At 40.7% G+C, this 21,619-nt stretch overlaps 1 protein-coding gene across 2 annotated transcripts in view; it reads left to right on the plus strand.

Moving 5' to 3' along the window:
• The first annotated feature begins 7,079 nt into the window (after positions 1 to 7,079).
• Positions 7,080 to 21,619, plus strand: part of copb1 (COPI coat complex subunit beta 1) — a 53,444-nt gene continuing 38,904 nt past the window's right edge. Inside the window, exons 1-2 of one of the 2 annotated variants that reach the window (XM_041197670.1) lie at positions 7,080 to 7,234; positions 20,552 to 20,702. In XM_041197670.1, coding sequence (XP_041053604.1) covers positions 20,612 to 20,702 — 91 coding nt within the window. In that variant the 5' untranslated portion in view covers positions 7,080 to 7,234; positions 20,552 to 20,611. Of the gene's footprint in view, positions 7,235 to 7,667; positions 7,777 to 20,551; positions 20,703 to 21,619 lie in introns of those variants that run through there. The other variant, XM_041197671.1, reaches the window with a different exon arrangement.

The raw sequence follows: 21,619 nt of genomic DNA on the forward strand, positions 1-21,619 counted from the left end.
GGAAATACTCAGCAGGTCAGGCAGCATCCATGGAGGGAAATAGTTAACATTTCAGGTTGAGATGACCTTTCATCAGAACTGCTGGATTGGGCTTGGCTGTAATTTTACTAGGGTTGAAAACCCTATTCACTATTGTGTGTTTTTCTGAGATTGGAATTGAGACATGTTCTTTGGACCATAGGAAGAAAGTTTTATAATACATTTTGTGGATTAGATGTGTGACTGGAGGGCGCTTGATGGAACAGGTCAGGGTGAGTTTCACTTTGAGTGTAGCATGAATTAAGTGCAATGTGTGTCTTTACTGGGGCATTTGGGAGGGAGGTTTACTGTGCACCTGACTGATCCACCGAAGCTGACATTGGGCGTTATTTGCCTTGCACTTAAATGCCTCACCTGGATCAATACATAAGTTGAATATGGAAGTTAAAAGTTAGACACACTTTGTAGAGAACAAAATTGTTAGAATAATGACGTTGATCATTGACTGAACTTTGAAAATAACTATTTTAAAACTTTTGTTTTTCAACTGGAAACCTCAAGATCATAATCACTCTTGGCTGACTAACTAGCTTCTGTGACTGTATTCTAATAAAAGACAGTTTTTGCAACAGTTATACTTTTCTGCTGATATAGTTTTGTGGAAGTTATGATAGGCTCTCCATCCATGAGATTAAAAGATTGGTATGTATATAAATTTTCAAATGCGAGCAAACTGAAATAAAAAGGATCCCAGAAGCTTCCTATGTTACAAAAATGATTCAAAAGTATTTAATGGATTGTAAAACACTTTGAATGTTCTGAAGTCGTGAAAGGCATGTAGAAATGCAAGTTCTTTCTTCCTGTTCTATATTTCTCCAGAGTTGAGTTGACCCTGCAGTTCATCAAGAGTGGACTGAGCTAATCAATCATTCAATAAGCAATCAATACTGAGAACAAATGGGTTCCAGTTAAAACCACACTCAAACAGAATGAAGAATGCATGTCCCGATATTTAAAAGAAAGGTCCGTGGTAAAACAAAACAATTATGCTTGATCAGCAATGCTCAGAGGCAAATTTGACAAACAAAAGACATTCTTTGAAACTAAAGCATTTAACTCACAAGAGAACAAAGAATAGTATCACATGCAATTAAAGATGATTAAAAATAGCCGTACCAATTGCCAAGGGATCTCCAGAAATGAAGATTGTGAGATTGTGGCAGTAATAGCAAAAGATTTTCTAAATACGTCAGAAAACCACAGAGGATCACGTCGGACCATTTCGGATATTGTCGGCCAGATTCAAACTGATTTTCAGGTTATGGCAGAGCTGCTGAATGTCTGTTTTGCATCAATCTATCACTCCAAAGATGATGCATTTGTTCCAGATGGGAAGTGATCAGTATTGAAGAGCACTACAGCATTAAAATCAATAAAATGTTATTTTGGAATTATAGGAGCTGCCCTTTTCGACCACTGAGAATTGAAAGGGGCCATTAGAAATACACGACTTGGCTCCCAAGAAAGTAGGTCATGCTGAACAAGTTTAGAAGTGGTTTTGGAGGCGGTTAGTAGTGTAGTGGATGAAGGAAATCTAGTGGATATTTACCTGGACTTTCAGAAAGCCTCTGATAAGGTACCTCACATTAGATCTTGTAGTATCATTCAAAATTTGAAATGCTAGATTAGGAATTAGCTCCAATCCCACAGCCAGAAAGTTATAGTTATCCAATGTGGTCAACTTGGAGACATGGGAGTTGTGTCCCCCAGGAATCAGACCTAGGCCCACTACTGTTCAGTCTGTATTAATGATGACAGGGGTGTTGAGTGTATGGTAAGTAAATTTGCAGATGACATCAAAAATTATGCAAGGATTAAGACAGCAGAGTAGTATAATTGAATCCAAAAAAATGTAGATGTGCGATGGGATTGGAACACATTGATAAACGCTGCTAAGATAAATGTTGTGTAATATATGTTGGTAAGGGTTGCACAGAATATTCATCATTTGCAGGGAACAATACTGAAAGAGTTCATGAAAAAACAATCTTGGTGTCATTGTGTGGGGAACACTACAGATTCATGGACAATGTAGCTAAAGCTTAAAATATTGGGTTGTATCAATAGGATCATCCAGTTTCAACCAAAGAACAATGTTTTGACATTCTACAGTCTGCTGGTCAGACCACATCGTGAATGCCGTACCCGGTTTTGGTGCATGGTGGGTTAAGTAATAACCTTGGACAAAATCCAAAGAAAAACTACAACGGTGATTCCTCACTTAAAGAACCTCAAATACTCATAGGCTCAAACACTTTGGTCTATTTACTTTTGCGCAGTATGGACTTGAAGGTGACCTGATAAAGTTTTATAAAGTAATTAATGGGGTTTATGGTGATCCTAATGGTAGACTATTCCACTGTAATAGACTGGGGAGGACCAAACACCATGAGTTTAAACCATGTAAGAATAGGAATAGTCTGGATGTTGGGCAGTTCTTCTTTTCCCAGAGAATTGTGAGCATCTGGAAGGCATTGCTAGCTGATATAATGGATGCTGATTCTCTGCATGCTTTCTAGACAAAATTGGACTGGTTCTGAGTGAACAGAGATCACATAATAGAAGCTATGTTTTTGTAGGTAGTACTTGGTCCATACAATCTCTTGGACTGGTTTAAATCACCTAAGGGGGTTGGAGAGCAATTGTGCAGAACATTTTTCCCTTTCCTTTAAAAGCAGTTAATTTGTTATAAAGTGCTTTGAGTCGTCAAGTGGTCACGTTAAGTGTTATGTAAACGCAAGTCCTTTTTTAACCCTGGTCTTATGCCTTTCCCAAGAGATTACAGGCTGGTTTGAGGGTGAATGGGAGGTTTGGGAAAAAGTGTTTAGCTGTGATGATTTTCCCATCATGGTGTGGGGTAGGCTTGATGGACTAGCTGCTTTTTTTTCAGCCATATGTTGGTAATTTTGGACTGGGCAGTAGGCGGAAGCCCGAGGCAGCACTGATGTACCTTATTCAACCGGCTTCACCATAATTTCAGTTAGCTAAAGCTGCTTAGCTAAAATGTAAAATGTCAAAGTTGAAAAAGCCAATCAGTCCATCAAAGCTCATCTTTTGACCATTTCCAACATAGCATCAAATTGTATTTTGAACACAATTGTTGTTTTTTGTTTTTATTACTGTATCTGTTGGATCATTTTTAACATTCATCATTCTTTAAATAAACACATTTTTCCTTATATGTGCTTTGAATTTACTTTTCACACATTTCAAACATGGATTTTATAGAAAAGAGTCTTTTTTGTACTCTGTCCTGCACTTGGAGAAACAAAAGTTAATTGCTCTTCAAGGAACATAAGAACGTATAAATTAAGAGCAGGAGTAGGCCATTCAGCCCTTCAAGCCAGCTCTGACATTCATAAGATCTGGCTCTTCTTCTGCTACAACTCTACCTTTCCTCATTGTTTCCATATCCCTTGATTATCTTTGCATCCAAAAATCTATTGGTCTCTGCCTGGAATGATTTCAACAATTGAGCATCCACAGCTCCCTAGGGTAGATAATTCCAAAGATTAACAATGTTTTAAATGAAGAACTTTCTCTTCATCTCAGTCCTAAATGACTGATCTCTTGTGCTGAAACTGTGACCCCTAGTCCTAGAATTCCCAACAGGGGAAATATCCTTCCAGCATCTACCTTGTCAAGCTCCTGATGAATGTAAATGTTTAAATGAAATCACCTTTCAATGTTCTAAACTCAGAGAAAATAGGCTTAGTCCACTCTATCCCTTCTCATAGGACAATCCCCTCATCCCAGGCATCAGTCAAGTAACCCCATGTTACACTCCTTCTAAAGTAAGATTATCCTTCCATAGTTACAGAGACCAAAACTATACACAGTATCCAGGTATTGTCTCACCAACGCTTTACATAATTGCATTAAGATGTGTTACTCTTTGACTCCAATTCCTTTCTACTAAAGGTTAACAATCCATTTGCTTTTTGAATTTCTTGCTGTATCTGCGTGTCAACCTTCTGTGATTCATATACAAGGACACCCAGGTCCCACTGAATGCCAACATTTTCCATCTTTCACCATTTAAAAAATATTCTGCTTTTCTATTTTTCCTATCAAAGTGGATAACTTCACACTTCCCCACATTGTATTCCACCTGCCACATGACCAGTGAGTGCAGGTTTCATCAACTTTGTGGGATTCTTTGGAGACATAAAACAGAATAGTAGTAATAGATATGAATGTGATATGTGAATTTAAAAAAACATTGAGTCAGTTATCACTTAAAAGACTTATGACTCAGATAATAATGCTTGGAATTTAGTGGAATGTGGCATCATGTATAGGGAGATGTCTGGAGGGCAGAAATCAAAGAATATGTATAAAGAAAGACTTTTTTTGGAGTAGATGAATAGTATTCCACTGTGGCCTGGTTTCAGAGACACTTAAATTCACAACATACACAAATGGTCAGAACTTCTTGGGTTCATCTGTAAGAGGTGTGGCTGCTACCAGCATCTTTCAACAATTAATAATAAAAACAAAAAAACTGCGGATGCTGGAAATCCAAAACAAAAACAGAATTACCTGGAAAAACTCAGCAGGTCTGGCAGCATCGGCGGTGAAGAAGAGTTGACGTTTCGAGTCCTCATGACCCTTCGACAGAACTACAGTTCTGTCGAAGGGTCATGAGGACTCGAAAAGTCAACTCTTTCAACCATTATTGTTTAGGGCTCCCACTTGTGCCACATCGGCAATATGGCCCATGATGTGAATGAGCACTTCTGTGTTGTCCTTCTGTCTTGTTTTGGGTCTGCCTCATGGCCTCTTTCACTTGGATGGTGGTTTGATGGCAAATGCTCTGGAATTGTTTGATTCATGATGGTGCATGAAATGGCCATACTAGAAGTGTTGGTAATGATCAACCAACCAGGACACCAATGGCTAATTAGTCAGGTTTTGTACAGCCTCATTTATGATTTAGACTTAATCTTTTGCTGTGGGTGTGAAGTGGTCTAGAATCAATTCATTACATTGGTGAGTATCATATTTCTGAGCAATATTTAAATATGGATATTACTAGCAGATTGTTAAACTATTTTTTGAAATTGTGAATGCTGTTCAATTTCCATATACCAGCTATTTAAACTAGTATGGACTGATGAAGCTATCCTACACTAGTGGTGCCAAGGCATTCTCTCACATTTTTACAAACGCAAGGGATCAAAAATGAATTGCAGCACATACATTGGTATCACCCTACTGCCACCAGTGGACATCACTTAGACAATGCACCAGGAACCTCCTGAGAGAGAAACGCTGCTTACAATAGGCTTGTATTGTAAGCCGATTCAAAAGGCTTCACGAAGTTCAGATCGACCATTGAACAGACATTTACATTATGGCGGATGGCAGCCAAACAACACGAATATGAGGAGCCAATATATATTGCCTATAATTATTCAGAGAAAGCTTTTGACTCATTGAATTGACAATGCCTATGATTGCTGTTACAATCTCTAGAAATCCCTACTAAAATTATATAGTTAATCAGAGAGCTTACATTCAAATAAGCAGCCGGGTCTCTGTTAAAGAGAAAGTTCTCTGAGCCGACTGAGTTTACTATAGAAGCACGTCAAGGCTATGTTCTTATCCCAACCTTTTTCCGGTTGGGTTTGGACGATATCTCGACGACAGTAGGAGGAGATATGAATTCTAACCTAGGCAAAGACATTTGCCGATCACAAGGCGGCCCTGGTTGAAAGCGTGGATATCCTTATCAAAGCTCTATGAAGTTTTATTTATCAAGAAACACCTAGCCTTGATCTCAGATCAGATAGATTAAGAAAAACATGTAATTGTTAGGACGCAATATCATTCCAGCTACCCACAGATGACTTGATCTACCAACAGGCACATTTCGCTTGTGAGCTACACAATGGACTCTTCATCCCATTCGTAAAGTCGCAATCCTTAAGTACTTTGGAATTGAGGGAGCGAAATTGAAATTTTCTGCTGAGATCAAATTGGGAATTATGAAAGTCTGCATGAGGGCTCTCGACGAATAGACAGTCAAATGTAAGGTAATGTAGTAAAGCATGAACGAATACATTTTAGAAGTAATAAGGAGGAAATAATTAGTCCTTGAAAGTTTTAAACAGAGTCAAAGAACAAAGGGAAGTTGGTGTGTCGAGACACGAGTCAGTGGGAAAGACAAACTGAATCCTTTGTTTATTACCTGGAAGCAAATGCAAAGGCATAATGTTGAACTTAATCCATTAATTCAATTATATTTGGAAAATTGTGTACAAATTTGGGCATCCCATTCTAAATATTATATAAAATGAATGGATAAGGAGCGACAAGGAGATGATCAGAGTTCAAGAATACAAGCTGTGCAAATACACATAAAGTTTTTCACCAGAGGTAAGAAGTTTAAGAGATGATCTGACAGAGATCTTCAAGATTATGAAAGGTTGTGATAACATTAAATAGCATTACATCATTTTCACTGATATGTGAGATGGTAACAAGAGGGGCAAGTAAAATTTAAGGGGATGGTTAGAATGTGGAATTCTCTGACCACTCATGACTGAAGCAGTGCCCGCTTGAAAAAGAATATCAACATAAATGGGAAGCGATCAAGAGAGTGGAATTAGGTTAGGTGGCTCACGTGGAGAATAACAGCGACAGGCGAAATAGATTGAATTCTGAACACTCAATGATCAAGGCTGTCAAGTAAACTATTGCCTCTTCGGTGGGTTACTGGAAGTCGACATCTTCAGGTGAGGAGAAAAATAATTGGGAAAAAGTAAAATAAATACATGCATCAAATGTATTCAACACACCAGGGGACACATCTTACATTTAAAAAAGAGCTATCATTATGGGGGAGGGGGTCCTGATTGGAGTTACACCTATATTCCAAAAGGTTGAGAAAAGTTGCAAATTAATGCGTTAGAAATATTGGAGATGTATCAGAATTTCTGGATTGTAATGAGTGACAGACTCTGGCTGGGGCTGACTGAGATGGGGAGTGTGACGTGGCTGTGAGGAAGGCGTTTGTGTGTGTATTTCCCCCGCTCGGCCGCCGTCGGTGCTCAGGTCGCAGTTCCACGTCAGCCGGAGCGGGAGCGACAGGAAGAGAGAGAGAGCGGCCGGCTCGCTCGCCAGCCTGTCTGTCTGTCGCTGACTGGGTCACGGGCTCCGAACCTCACTGCCTTCCCTCCACGGACATCAGGTGCAGTAAAACCCTCTCCCCGCAGCGCTCTGTGAGCAAGAGATTGTCAGTTAGCGGCCCGAGGCCTAGAGCCGGGTTTTTTTTTGTTGCCGTCTCGGCCCCACTCGTGCTTCAGCAGCTGGAGATCTTCCTTAAATCACAACAGGGAGCGGCCTTGCTACCTTTTAAATTGAGTGGAGTGGATGATTGAGCTTTAGATTGAATTCAAATCAAATGAAATTATAAATAACTCTTTAGAAGCCGGTGCATTTTTTTAAAAAAACATAACTAATATCTGTGAACATCTAAAATGGTTCAATGTTGCCACGACATAAAGTTCTATCAATGCTCAGTTTTGAGCTTCACTCTAAAGATCTGAAGTATTGTTTTGCAAATCTCGTGACTTTTTAGTCGGGTAAAATTTGCCTTGCCCTCTAAAGTGCCGAGCGATCAAAATGGCCTGGTCAACGGTTAAATATCTGTCGGAGGTGAAGTATTTGAGCAGGAGAAAACTGTTGTTTCGTGAACATTAAGAGGAACAAAAATTGAAAGGACTTATTTATGTAAGTAATTATGTGAACTTTGCCAGCAAATTGTGCACAAGATAATCATGGACCAGAAAAGTCAGTCAGCCCATCTTTATTTCATTTGGAAAGACTCCAAAATCCGGTTGTAGCATGCATTTTCATAATTTTCTCCACTTTTCTGGGAATTCCATTCCATTTCCAATCAATAAGCATTTTGTTCTTACGGGCTTGAGTCTGTGTCTGCCTCCTTGGCTTAATTTGGCAGTTTACTTTTTAAAGTAATCTGCATTTACTATTTCTAAATTGGCTGCCCTTCAGAATCTCAATAGATGCATCCTTCCAAATCTGAAATCCTGGTACGTCATAATTCAGGCCTCATTAATACAATGGATTAGCATAACTATTCTTTTTACTGAATAACTCTTTACCAAGACACAGAAGAGAACTCGATCCGATCAGACAGCTGTAGGCTAGATTATGACTTCCTCTGATTTGTGCCGATTGTAGTTCAACATTTTATTGGCTTTGTGGATTGATCTCTGCGTTTGGTTGTGCATGTTGAGTGTCAACTTTATGAAAACTCTTTGGTCGCCTTCAGCTTTTGTGCCATTCATTGAGAATGTGTGTTGCTGATTTTTCCATTTCATGTTTATATTGAATATCATCTGCCATTGTTTTGCTCATTTGGATATTTAGTGTCACTCGTTTTGTAATTTGAGCTGCTTCCCCTGATTTTGCTGCCCCTTCTAATTTAGCATTTGCAAATTTGAGCAATGTGCATTGAAATACTGAATATAAGTCTTGTCAGGCAACAATTAAGTCATTATCTTACATTGACTTCAAATTATGCAGCACATTTAAATGTACTATATAATTTGGTAGTGTGGAAAAAGTCCTTAATCCTTAACTGTCAATAGAATATTGATAGTTGCAAGTGAAATTTAATACTTGCTATTTAAATATCAGAAAACTGCAATGACAAAATGTTACCTGAAAAGAATTGCATTTCATAACTTCAAGTTGTTATACATTTCACAGCTAATTATATTAATACAGCGTACTGAGTACAATATTTACATTTGTTACAATATCAGTTGCTTTTAGTATGAGATGCTCTTCTTGAAATTAGATGAAAACAAAATACAAATTATTTCCTTAATTGTTGTCTGTTAAATAGAAAAAATGCTTTTGTTAATCTCTATTAAAATATTGATAATTTCATAGAGATGGATAGTCTTTCAGAAGGAAGATGTGACCTGCTTTTGACCTCTGCTTTATTCCTTTTGGTTCCAGCCATTCATGAATGGCAGAGGTTATTGGAAGTCACTATGTTAACCACATGTTTTTGAACCAGATAACTGAGCTGGTGCAGACATGATGAGCTGAATGGCCTCCCTCTGCATTGTAGCAATTATGATTTTGTGATTCTATGGATGATAGCTAAAATGCGAATGGCTTCGCTCAGCACTTGCTGGGTGTTCTCCTCTACCAAAACTGTTCACTATTCCAGTATCATCATGTCATTTGAAGATAACCTTGGCTTTTCTTCTCCACTGCAAATTGCATTTTTGAAATCCTCTCCCCTCGTCCTCCAACAACAAGGGTTTGAAACCATCTGTTATGCTGCTTTTGCCGCTTCCCTCCTTCCTCTATCCCAACAAGCCAAACTCCCCCTAAGGTTTCTCCTGCCTGAGCGCAGAACTCACATCTTTCTCTGTATCTCCCCATATGCCCCGTCTGAGCTCATCTTGTCCATGAGACCTGCCTTATGCCCACTCAATCCTAACAGCAACAAACTGCTGATAGCCCAGCTTTGTTTTCTGGCCCCTATGTTAACTGATACTGTTGATGATTCTCTTTCCTCAGATACTGTCCTCACCCCTTTACATCTGCCGTCATGCCCCTTTCCTTAATAACAACCCTTGACACCGCCCCCTCACCCGTGTAACCTACTGCATCATCTCCAAGCTCCTGTTCCTCTCCAAAGCCAGTGAATGTGTTGTCGCCTCCCAAATCCAAGTCCATCTTTCCTGCAATTCCATGTTTGAAACCCACCAATCAGCCTTCCGCTCCTGTCACAGTATCGAAACAGCCCTTATTAAAGCTTCTAATGAAATCGTCCGTGACTATGGTAAACAATCACTCCTTATCCTTCTCAATCTGACTATAGCCTTTGATACAGTTGACCATAGCATTCCCCTCCTGTACCTCTGCAGCATCATCCAGGTGGGTGGGACTGCCTTTGGTTGCTTCTATCCTTATCTATCCAGGCAGAACCAGAGAATTGCCTGCAATGGCTTCTCTCTCTGCTCTGAGATGTTGCATCAGGAGTCCCCCAAGAATCTGCTCTTAGCCACTTCCTATTTCTCACCTACATGCTGCACCTCTTTGGTATCATTGAAAACACCATGTCAGGTACCACATGTATGCTGATGCCATCCAGCTCTACTTCACCACCTCCACTGTTTGTGATTTGTCACACTGCTTCACTGACATCCAATACTGGATGAGCAGAAATTTCCTTCAACTAATTATTGACTTTGGTACCTGCCACAAGCTCTTTTCCCTTGCAATTTTGGGAGCTATTCCTGGTGTTATGGCCAATATTTATCCATCAGGCAACTTCACAAAAACATATCATATTGCCATTTGTGGGAGCTCGCTATGTGCAAATTGGCTGTTGTGTTGCCTACATTAGCACTTTCATTACATTTCAAAAGTACTTCATTGCTGAAAAGTGCTTTGGGTCATCTTGTGGTCATGAAAGGCACTTTTTAGAAGCAAGTGTTTCTTTTATCCTTTGCTTTCACTAACTCCATCACTGTCCCTGAAGACTGAGGTCAAACCAAACTGCCCATGTCATTGGTGTCATATTTGATCAAAGGATGATTTTTAAAGAATTCTTTCACAGGATGTGGGCATTGCCACTATTTGTTGCCCATCCCAATTACCCTTGAGAAGATGCTAGTGAGCTGTCTTCTTAAACCACAGTAGTGCATGTGATGTCGGTTAACAGTGTTGTTAGGAAGGAAGTTCCGGGATTTTGACCCAGTGACAGTGAAGTTCCAAGTTAGGATGGCATGTGGCTTGGAGGGGAATTTGCAGGTGGTGTGTTCCTATGTATCTGATGCCCATGTCGTTTTAGGTGGCTGCAGAATTCCCAATCTTTGACCTGTTCTTACAGCCATAGTACATTGGAGAGACCAAACGCAGACTGGGTGACCGCTTTGCAGAACACCTTCGGTCTGTCCACAAGCATTGCGCAGACCTCCCTGTCGCTTGCCATTTCAACACTCCACCCTGCTCCCATGCCCACATGTCCGTCCTTGGCTTGCTGCATTGTTCCAGTGAAGCTCAATGCATATTGGAGGAACAGTACCTCATCTTCCGACTAGGCACTTTACAGCCTTCTGGACTGAATATTGAGTTCAACAATTTTAGATTATGAACTCTCCCCTCCATTCCCCCTCCCCCTTTTTTTCCAATAATTTATATAGATTTTTCTTTTCCCACCTACTTCCATTATTTTTAAATGTATTTCCATCCATTGTTTTATCTCTACCTTTTAGCCTTTTTTGATTCCTTTAACCCACCCCACCCCCACTAGGGCTATCTGTACCTTGCTTGTCCTGCTTTCTACCCTTAATTAGCACATTCCCTAGATAATATCACCACCTTTAACAACTCTTTGTCCTTTTGTCCATGGCATCTTTTGGTTATCTCCACCAGCACTGGTCCTCTATCCAGCTTTACTTGTCCCAACCCCCCTTAAACTAGCTTATATTTCACCTCTCTTCTATTTTTACTTAGTCCTGTTGAAGGGTCATTCAGACTCAAAACATTAACTGTGCTCCTCTCCGCAGATGCTGCCAGACCTGCTGAGTTTTTCCAGGTATTTTTGTTTTTGTTTTAGATTTCCAGCATCCGCAGTTTTTTGCTTTTATCATAGTATTTATTTGGCTGGTTCAGTTTCTGGTCAGTGGTAACCCCAGGATGTTGATTGTGGGGGATTCAGCAATGTTAATGCCATTTGAAAGTCAAGGGGAGATAGTGGAGTAGTGTATAGTTACTAAACTAACTATTCAGAAGCCCTGGCTAATTCCCTGGTGGCATAGGTTCAAATCTCACCATGGCAGCTGGTGGAAATTAAAATCAATTAATAAATCTAGAAAATAAAGCTAGAATCTGTAATGGTGACCATGACAAGTATACATTGATTATTGTAAAAACCCATCTGCTTCACTAATGTTCTTTAGGGAAGGAAATCTGCCGTCCTTACCTGGTCTTGTTTATATTTGACTCCAGACCACAGCAACATTATTGACTCTTAACTGCTCTCATTCCATGGGCAGTTAGGGTTGGTCACCAAATGCTGGCTTTGCCAGCGACGCCACATCCCATGAAACAATAAAAAGAAAGATGGTCATTGCCGGGCACTTGTGTGGCGTGAATGTTACATTCCAACTGAAGCTTGGATGTTGCTGCATATGGACATTGGCTGCTCCCGTATCTGAGGAGTCACAAATGGTAACAGTCACAGCTGTGCAAACATCTCCACTTCTAACCTTATGATGGAGGGAAGGTAATTGATGAAGCAGCTGAAGTTGCTTGAGCCTGATGACTCCTGCAGGAATGTCTTGAGATTGAAATGATTGACCTTGAACAATGACAACCATCTTCCTTTGTGCTTGGTATGACCCCACCCAGGGGAGAGTTTTCCCCCGATTCCCATTGACTTCAGTTTTGCCTTGGCTCCTTGATGCCAAACTCGGTCAAATGCTGTTTTGATGTCAAAGGTGATCACTCTCACTTGACTAAAGAGCTGAATTCAAGAGGTGAAGTTTGGACCAAGGCTGTAATGAGGTAAGGAGCTGAGTGGCCCTGGCAGAATCCAAACTGAGCATTAGTGAGCAGGTTATAGCTGTGTAAATGCCACTTGAAAGCACCTTCAATCACTTTGGTGATCAAGAATAGACTGATGAGGCAGGAATTGACCAGTTTGGATTTGTCCTGTTTTTATGGCCAGGACGTACCTGGGCAATTTTTCACATTGTCAGGTAGATGCCAGTGTTGTAGTGGTATTGGAACAGCTTGGCTTGGGGCGCAGCTAGTTCTGGAACACAAGCCTTTGGTATGACTGCCGGTATGTTGTCAGGGCCTATAACCTTTACAGTATCTAGTGCCTTCAGCCGTTTCTTAATATCATAATTCTGACCCCATACCCCATCACCAAGACAGTCTATTTCTACCTGTGTAATGTTGTCTACCTTAGTAATAAAAACCAAAAAACATAACAACTCAGCAGGTTGAGCAGCATCTGTGGAGAGAGAAACAGAGTTAATGTTTCAAGTCTAATATGACTTCTTTGGAACTGAAGAGAGACAGAAATGTGGTGGGTTTAATGTTGTTGAAAAAGGAGGGATGGTCAGGTTCAACAAAAGGGAAGGTTAGGGAGTGGGGGAGATTAAATTACAAAGATGCCATGGAACAAAAGGCAAAGAGAGCGGGAATGGTAGTAGTAAAGGAACAAAGCATTGGTCCAAAGTAGGGAGTTAATAGCATAATAAGGTCAGTGCTGTCTGAAAGCAAAACATGTGAACAAGATACAGACTGATGCTTGGGGGAAAAATACAAAATGGAAGATAGAGTTCATAGTCTGAAGTTGTTGAACTCAACAACTGAGTTCAAAACTGTGTCCATGCCCTAAATTGCACCAAGTCATCCATGTGTTCGTTAGCTCTTAGTCTAGCAATACCTCAGTATTAAAATCATCTTTCTTGTTCTCCATCCCTACGTGGCTTGCTTCTACCTATCTCTGTGACCTCTTCCAGCTCTACAATTCTTTTCTTCCAACCTGACAACCCTCTGAGATATCTGCTGTCCTCCAATTCTGACCTTGAGAGCATCCCTGATTTTAATTGCTCCACCTTTGGGTGCTGTGCCTCCAACTGCCAAGGCTGCAAGCTCTGGAATTCCCTGCATAAGGTTGTACCTCTCGCTCCTCATTTAAGACGTTCCTATCTACTTCTTTGAGCAAGCTTTTGGTCATATATCCTGATATTTCCTTATGTGGTTCAGTGTCAAATTTTGTAAATTATCTTGGGATGTTCACTATGTCAAAGTCCCTATATAACTGCAAGTTGTTGATGATGGTGGACAGAAATTTTGACAGTCAAAAAAAAATTGTACCAGATAAAAATGGGCAACAATAGAAATGTTCAAAGAATCAACTTTGTCCTAGTTTTGCATGAATACTCAATTATTGAAGTAAGTATTGTACACTGTGAGAAGCCTAATCTTTGAATTAGCTGACCCCCTACAATCTGTTAAGATCACATTAGAGTGTTAAGAGTGAGTACTTTTTAATATTGATTTCCCATAAAGTTGTAAATGTTTAGCATAGGAAGGTATAGATTGGCACCGCATTCACAAGCATTCAGTCCCTCCACCACCGACATGTTCAGTTCTTGGTTAAGGTACCACACAGGAGGCTGCTCAGTAAGATAAGAGCCCATGGTGTTAGAGGCAAGGTACTAGCATGAATAGAAGATTGGCTGTCTGGCAGGAGGCAGAGATTGGGGATAAGGGGATCCTTCTCAGGATGGCGGCTGGTGACTAGTGGAGTTCCGCAGGGGTCAGTGTTGGCACCACAACTTTTCACTTTATACATTAATGATCTAGATGAAGGTACTGAGGGCATCCTGGCTAAGTTTGAAATGATACAAGGATAGGTGGAGGGACAGGTAGTATTGAGGAGGCGGGGAGGCTGCAGAAGGATTTGGACAGGTTGGGAGAATGGGCAAAGCAGTGGCAGATAGATTACAACGTGGGGAAGTGTGAGGTCATGCACTTTGGTAGGAAGAATAGAGGTATAGACTATTTTCTAAATGGGCAGAGAATTCAGAAATCTGGAGTGCAAAGGGACTTGGGAGTCCTAGTCCAGGATTCTCTTAAGATTAACTTGCAGGTTGAGTCAGTAGTTAGGAAGGCAGATGCAATGTTGGCATTTATTTCAAGAGGACTAGAATATAAAAGCAGGGATGTGCTGCTGAGGCTTTATAAGGCTCTGGTCAGACCACATTTAGAATATTGTGAGCAATTTTGGGCCCCGTATCTCAGGAAGGATGTTCTGGCCCTGGAGAGGATCCAGAGGAGGTTCACGAGAACGATCCCAGGAATGAAAAGCTTAACATATGAGAAACGTTTGAGGACTCTGGGTCTATACTCGATGGAATTTAGAAGGATGAAGGGGGATCTGATTGAAAATTACAGAATACTGAAAGGCCTGGATAGAGTGGACGTGGGGAAGATGTTTCCATTAGTAGGAGAGACTAGGACCTGAAGACACAGCCTCAGAGTAAAGGGAAGATCTTTTAGAACAGAGATGAGGAGAAACTTCTTTAGCCAGAGGGTGGTGAATCTATGGAATTCATTGCCACAGATAGATAAGTTCTTGATTGGTAAGGGGATCAAAGGTTACGGGGAGAAGGCGGGACAATGGGGTTGAGAAACTTATCAGCCGTAATTGAATGGCGGAACAGACTTGATGGGCCAAATGGTCTAATTTCTGCTCCTATGTCTTATGGTCTATGGTCTTATGGCCTGTGCTGAGTGATAACATTTAAACTTTGATCGCAGTAGGGGTGCTGCAATTGACACAATGTAATACAAGCAAGTCAGCTAGTGGCTCCTTCTGATTTCTGTCCAAGGACGCTTGCTAGAAGGACATCTGTGTAATTTTTGGGTGAGGTCAATTTTGTGCTTCTGACTGACCACTGGATTGAATAGCTTGTTGACATTTCCTGATGAGGCTCACAGGAAACTTGAGAATAGTGGCAAATTGGGTAAGATACTGGAAGGCATTGAAAACCATGGAAAAGTAGTTGAGCCAAGTAAGAAAGGCAAAGAGAGAGTATTTTTTAATATTGATTTCCTTTAAAGTTGTAAATGTTTAGCACAGGAAGGTATAGATTGGCACCGCATTCACAAGCATTCACTCCCTCCACCATCGCCACACAGTAGCAGCAGTGTGTACCATCTACAAGATGCACTGCAGGAATTCGCTAAGGCTCCTTTGACAGCAACTTCCAAACCCACGACCACGACCATTACCATCTAGAAGGACAAGGACAGCAGATAGATGGGAACACTACCACCACCTGGGAGTTCCCCTCCAAGTCACTCACCACCCTGATTTGGAAATATTTTGCGGTTCTTTCACTGTTGCTGGGTCAAAATCTTGGAACTCCCTTTCTAACAGCACTGTGGGTGTACCTATGCCACATGGACTGCCGTGTTTCAGGAAGGCAGCTCACCACAACCTTCTGAAGAGAAACTAGGGTTGGGCAATAATGCTGGCCCAGCCGGCGAAGCCCACATCCTATGAATGAATAATTTAAAAAAATAAAATAAAAAGATGAAATGCCACTGTTTGGTTTTACCTTTTTTGAAAATATTTTCAAGTACAATGTCAGCATTCATTTCTAATCATTCCTGTTTCTGAACCAGCCAGATAAAGATCTTAGTACTTTTCTCATGTAAAGTGTAGTTCTCCTTCTGGTGTTGCTCTGAATGGATACATGTGCTGAACAGAATCTGTTTTCTTTCACTCACATTAACACAAACGTTGGCAGTAGCATGTAACTTATATGGCTGTGTGAAATTTATCACAGATGAGATGTAAATTTGTATGCTTCTCACAGATTTACACTTGATTCTTTTGTTGCTAAGTATTGTGACACAAGAATTGAAATGTGTTAAAATTACTTTTACCTGTGATAAAACTCATTTTTGCCAGAACAATGCCTGTTCAAATGAAGTGGGCAAAAGAGCTGTGTAGTTACAGATGATGACCATTTAGAGTAAAATTGTGAAAAATAGTATTTGCACAAATCAATTATCCTTTCAGTTGACATTGAAAGGCAAATAAAATTAATTTCTATGATTTTCAACTCAACTGAGAGTGAGATTTTTTTGAACAGCCATAATTTTTCTGTTTGCGGTGTTAGCTTGTGCTAGAGCACAAGTTTTGCTCTAGAGGTTTTCATTTATTTGAATCACTTCCCTTCTCTATTTCACTGCCTTTTTTGATATCCAGCCCGGCTGAGCCTCAATTTCCTCCAGTTAAACATTGGGAAGATCAAAGCTATCATTTGGCCCGAACTCACTACTATCTCCAGACCTTTTTCACCAATTCCATCCCCCTCCATATACCTGAGTTGGGGCTAACAATTAACAACCTCTGTGCACTATTTGGCCCCAAGTTAAACTCTGACCGAAATCTTGTGCAGAACTTAAACTGTTAATTTTCATTTCAGTAATATAGCCCACCTCCAGATACATCTGCTAAGCCCTCATCCATTCCTTTGTTGCCTCCAATGTTTTGAATCCTCTCCTGGCTGGTCTCCTATTCTTCACTCTGTGTAAACTTGACCTCAACTAACCTGTATTCTTTTTCACACCAGGTTCAGTCAGTCATCATTGTTATATTGGTTCCCTGTCTTCCAAAGCCCTGGATTTCAAATTCTCATTCACATGTTTAAATTTCTCTATAGCTTGAACCTCTTTATCTCTGGACACTTTGTCAATCCCCTTCTCTTGAGCACTCTTCCTCTTGCTGCTTTCTCTCCCCAGCACTTCATGCTCTGTGGTGACCTTGCCTTCAGCAGCCTAGGTTTTGTGCTTTGTAATGCGCTCTCTGAACACCTCTTGTTCTCCATGTCTTTCACCTTTTTTTAACATCCCTTAAAACCAATCTCTATCACCAAGCTTTTGGTCAGTCCGGCAGATATCTTTGTCCTTGACTCGGGGTTCTGTCTCTTGATTATGCTTCTTTGAAATGCTTTGGAACTTGAATTGTAAGTCGTCTGTTCGTAGATATTGGTAGAAGATAATGTGATACCTTTGACAGTTTCATGTAGTGATTTGCATTTTAAAAAAAAATCTGAACCAACACGGATTTCTTTTTAAAAACAAAAAAACTGCTGATGCTGGAAATCCAGAACAAAAACAGAATTACCTGGGAAAAACTCAGCAGGTCTGGCAGCATCGGCGGAGAAGAAAAGAAGGGTCATGAGGACTCGAAATGTCAACTCTTTTCTTCTCCGCCGATGCTGCCAGACCTGCTGAGTTTTTCCAGGTAATTCTGTTTTGTTACGTATTTCTTTTTGTTGTTGGACAAAGGGCTCTGTCAGCTCAGTATTCAGCGATATGTACAAACATTGAGCCAGGTTTTACACGAAATTGGTGGTTGTATTGATAGCAAAACTGACAATGTTCATTGTCATTACTGTATGAAACTAACTGCAACTTCTGGCAGAAGTGCAGAAATCCAGAAGTTGCTGTCAGCGATGCCCTGCTCTGCCACTGGTTGTACTTATGAAGTCCTTGCAGATGAAACTCTTAGAAATCACTCTATGACGTGAGCATCTGCTATTTCTGTTGTTAATTTTGTTGTAAAAAGCCTTGAAAAGGCTTTGTTGATTGAGGTGCAGCTGAGTTTTAACAGCATGCCAAGACAATTATTATGACCAACCTCATCAAATGTGAAAAACTATTTTTATTTTTGTAGAATGTTAAATTTCACCATTGTGACATTAAAAAAAGCTCACAGATTTTAAAATAGGAATTATATATATTTTTAAGCTTGCTATTGAATTTACCTTAATCTCGTATGTCGCAATCTTTAGTTTGCTCCCTGTGAAATGATTAAGAATTGAAGGACAATTAGCACTTTTTTCTTAGATAAAAGCAAAAAACTGCGGATGCTGGAAACCCAAAACAAAAATAAAAATACCTGGAAAAACTCAGCATGTCTTGACAGCATCTGTGGAGAAGAACATAGTTAACGTTTCGAGTCCGTATGACTCTTCAACAGAACTAAGTAAAAATAGAAAAGAGGTGAAATATACATGGATGATTTGCTTCGGTGCTGTTTCATGCTCTCGTCTGGATCTGGAAAAATTTATTAATTTTGCTTCCAATTTCCACCCCTCCATCATTTTCACATGTTCCATCTCTGACCCTTCCCTTCCCTTCCTTGACCTCTCTCAATTTCTGGTGATAGACTGTCCACCAATATCCATTACAAGCCTACCGACTCCCACAGCTACCTTGACTACAGCTCCTCACACCCAGCTTCCTGTAAGGACTCCATCCCATTCTCTCAGTTCCTTTGTCTCTGTCGCATCTGTTCTGATGATGCCACTTTCAAAAACAGTTCCTCTGACATGTCTTCCTTCTTCCTTAACCGAGGTTTTCCACCCACAGTCGTTGACAGGGCCCTCAACCGTGTCTGGCCCATCTCTGGTGCATCCGCCCTCACACCTTCCTCTCCCTCCCAGAGCCATGATAGGGTCCCCCTTGTCCTCACTTATCATCCCACCTGCCTCCACATTCAAAGGATCATCCTCCGCCATTTCCGCCAACTCCAGCATGATGCCACCACCAAACGCATCTTCCCTTCACCACCCCTGGCGGCATTCCGAAGGGATCATTCTCTCCGGGACATCCTGGTCCACTCCTCCATCACCCCCTACACCTCAACCCCCTCCCACAGCGCCTTCCCATGCAACCGCAGAAGGTGCAACACCTGCCCCTTTACTTCCCCTCTCCTCACTGTCCAAGGGCCCAAACACTCCTTTCAAGTGGAGCAGCATTTCACTTGCACTTCCCTCAATTTAGTCTACTGCATTTGTTGCTCCGAATGCAGTTTCCTCTACATTGGAGAGACCAAACGCAGATTGGGTGACTGCTTTGCAGAACACCTTCGATCTGTCTGCAAGCATGACCCAGACCTCCCTGTCGCTTGCCATTTCAACACTCCACCCTGCTGTCATGCCACATGTCCGTCCTTGGCCTGATGCATTGTTCCAGTGAAGCTCAACGCACCCTAGAGGAACAGCACCTCATCTTCCGACAAGGCACTTTACAGCCTTCCGGACTGAATATTGAGTCAAACAATTTTAGATCATGAACTCTCTCCTCCATCCCCATCCATTTTTTTTCCAATAATTTATATAGATTTTTCTTTTCCCACATATTTCCATTATTTTTAAATGTATTTCCATTCATTGTTTTATCTCTACCTTTTAGCCTATTTCGGTCCCTTCCCTTCACCCCACCCCCACTAGGGCTATCTTTACTTTGCTTGTCCTGCTTTCTACCCTTAATTAGCACATTCCTAAGATAATATCACCACCTTCAACACCTCTTTGTCCTCTTGTCTTTGACATCTTTTGGCTATCTCCACCTATCACTGGCCCTCTATCCAGCTCTACTGCTACCAACTCTCCCCCCCCCCCCCCCCCCCCGCCGCCCCCTGCTTAAACCAGCTTATATTTCACCTCTTTTCTATTTTTACTTAGTTCTGTTGAAGAGTCATACAGACTCGAAATGTTAACTGTGTTCCTCTCTGCAGATGCTGCCAGACCTGCTGAGTTTTTCCAGGTATTTTTATTTTTGTTTAGCACTTTTTACTTCCTGGTTTTCTGGCTGTGAGGCTTCTTCAGTGTGGTTGGCTGCTTAGCTTGCTTGATGACATCATTATTGCTGGACTTGAAAGATCCCTGTAGCTGCTGGTAAATGAAATTTAACATTGGGAAAGGTGAAATCCTTGCCACAGAGGTCAGTTGATTTTTGAGGACAGCTTTCTTTGAGGTTAGCAGTGAGTGGGTCACTTTGGCAGCTGACTGCAAAATCTGGGACAGTAAGTATGTTGATGTTGTAACATCTGTTGTTTTGGTCTTTCCAAAAAAAAAATCTAGAGAAAACTTTGAACAAATAATCAGTCTATTTATTTCCCCACCCACAGCTTACCTGCACTCCTACGTTACCTGTATTCTTACTTAATTTGCCTACAAAAGCTGGCATCATGACAGCTGCGGAAAATGTATGCTATACGCTCATAAATGTGTCCTTGGACTCTGAACCACCAAATGAAATGAGTCTGAAAATTGACTTGGGTAAGTTACTGTTATATTTTTAATCTCACTGCACCCTGAGTTTATTTTGTGACTAGTAGCGGTGGGAGCCCAGTCAACCCCACGGAAGGATGCCAATGCTGTTCCCGGCTATGCATAATTATTGTGTCAGTTTCTTTTCTATATCAGCAAAAGCAGAAACACAGATCTTCTTTGGAACATTTCCACTGGGAAGTGAAATGGCAGCTCCAGTATCACTGTAGAGCCTTTTGCCATATGTCATCTAGTAGTCAGATAAAAAAATACAATCTGTTGGGCTTTTGAGCTACAAGTGATGTCTGGCCTGGAAATTCCTAAACAGGTGTACATTATTACAGATTATTACCTCCAAAATAAAAGACATTGTTAGTGTGACATACAAATAATTTTGGGATATTGTAGAGTTAAATTTATGAAGGATTTCATTGAGGTTGGGCAAGAGTTATCAGTGTTAACAAAGATCCTCGAAATCTGAGATAAAACCACAAAATGCTAGAAACAGAAGCTCAGGCAGCACCTCCAGAGGGAACTGAGAAATCAGTGTTTAAGATGTGGATCCTTCATCGTCATTAAAAAATATTACAGAAGAACAGAATGTTAAAAGGAACAGTGCTAAGGGAATGACGAGGGAAAATTCACTCTCGTAAACAAGGACTTAATAGGTCATTCTATTCTTATTTTTACTCTTCCGTTTTTTTCTTTATCTTTCTGCCATGGACCGAAAGGCCTCCTTCTGTGCCATAATGGCTCTCTTACTAAATGCTGTTTTCCCTTTAATATCTTCCTGTTTGATGAAAGGTTCACATCTGAAATATTAACTTGTCTTTTCTCTCCAAGGTGCTACCTAACTGGCTGAGGATTTTCTGTTTTTTTCCAGATTTTCTCAGTATTGAGCTTCTTCATTAAGAATAATTTTTCTT

Source organism: Carcharodon carcharias, chromosome 10, assembly GCF_017639515.1.
Source record: "Carcharodon carcharias isolate sCarCar2 chromosome 10, sCarCar2.pri, whole genome shotgun sequence".
In the NCBI taxonomy this organism is placed as follows: Eukaryota; Metazoa; Chordata; class Chondrichthyes; order Lamniformes; family Lamnidae; genus Carcharodon; species Carcharodon carcharias.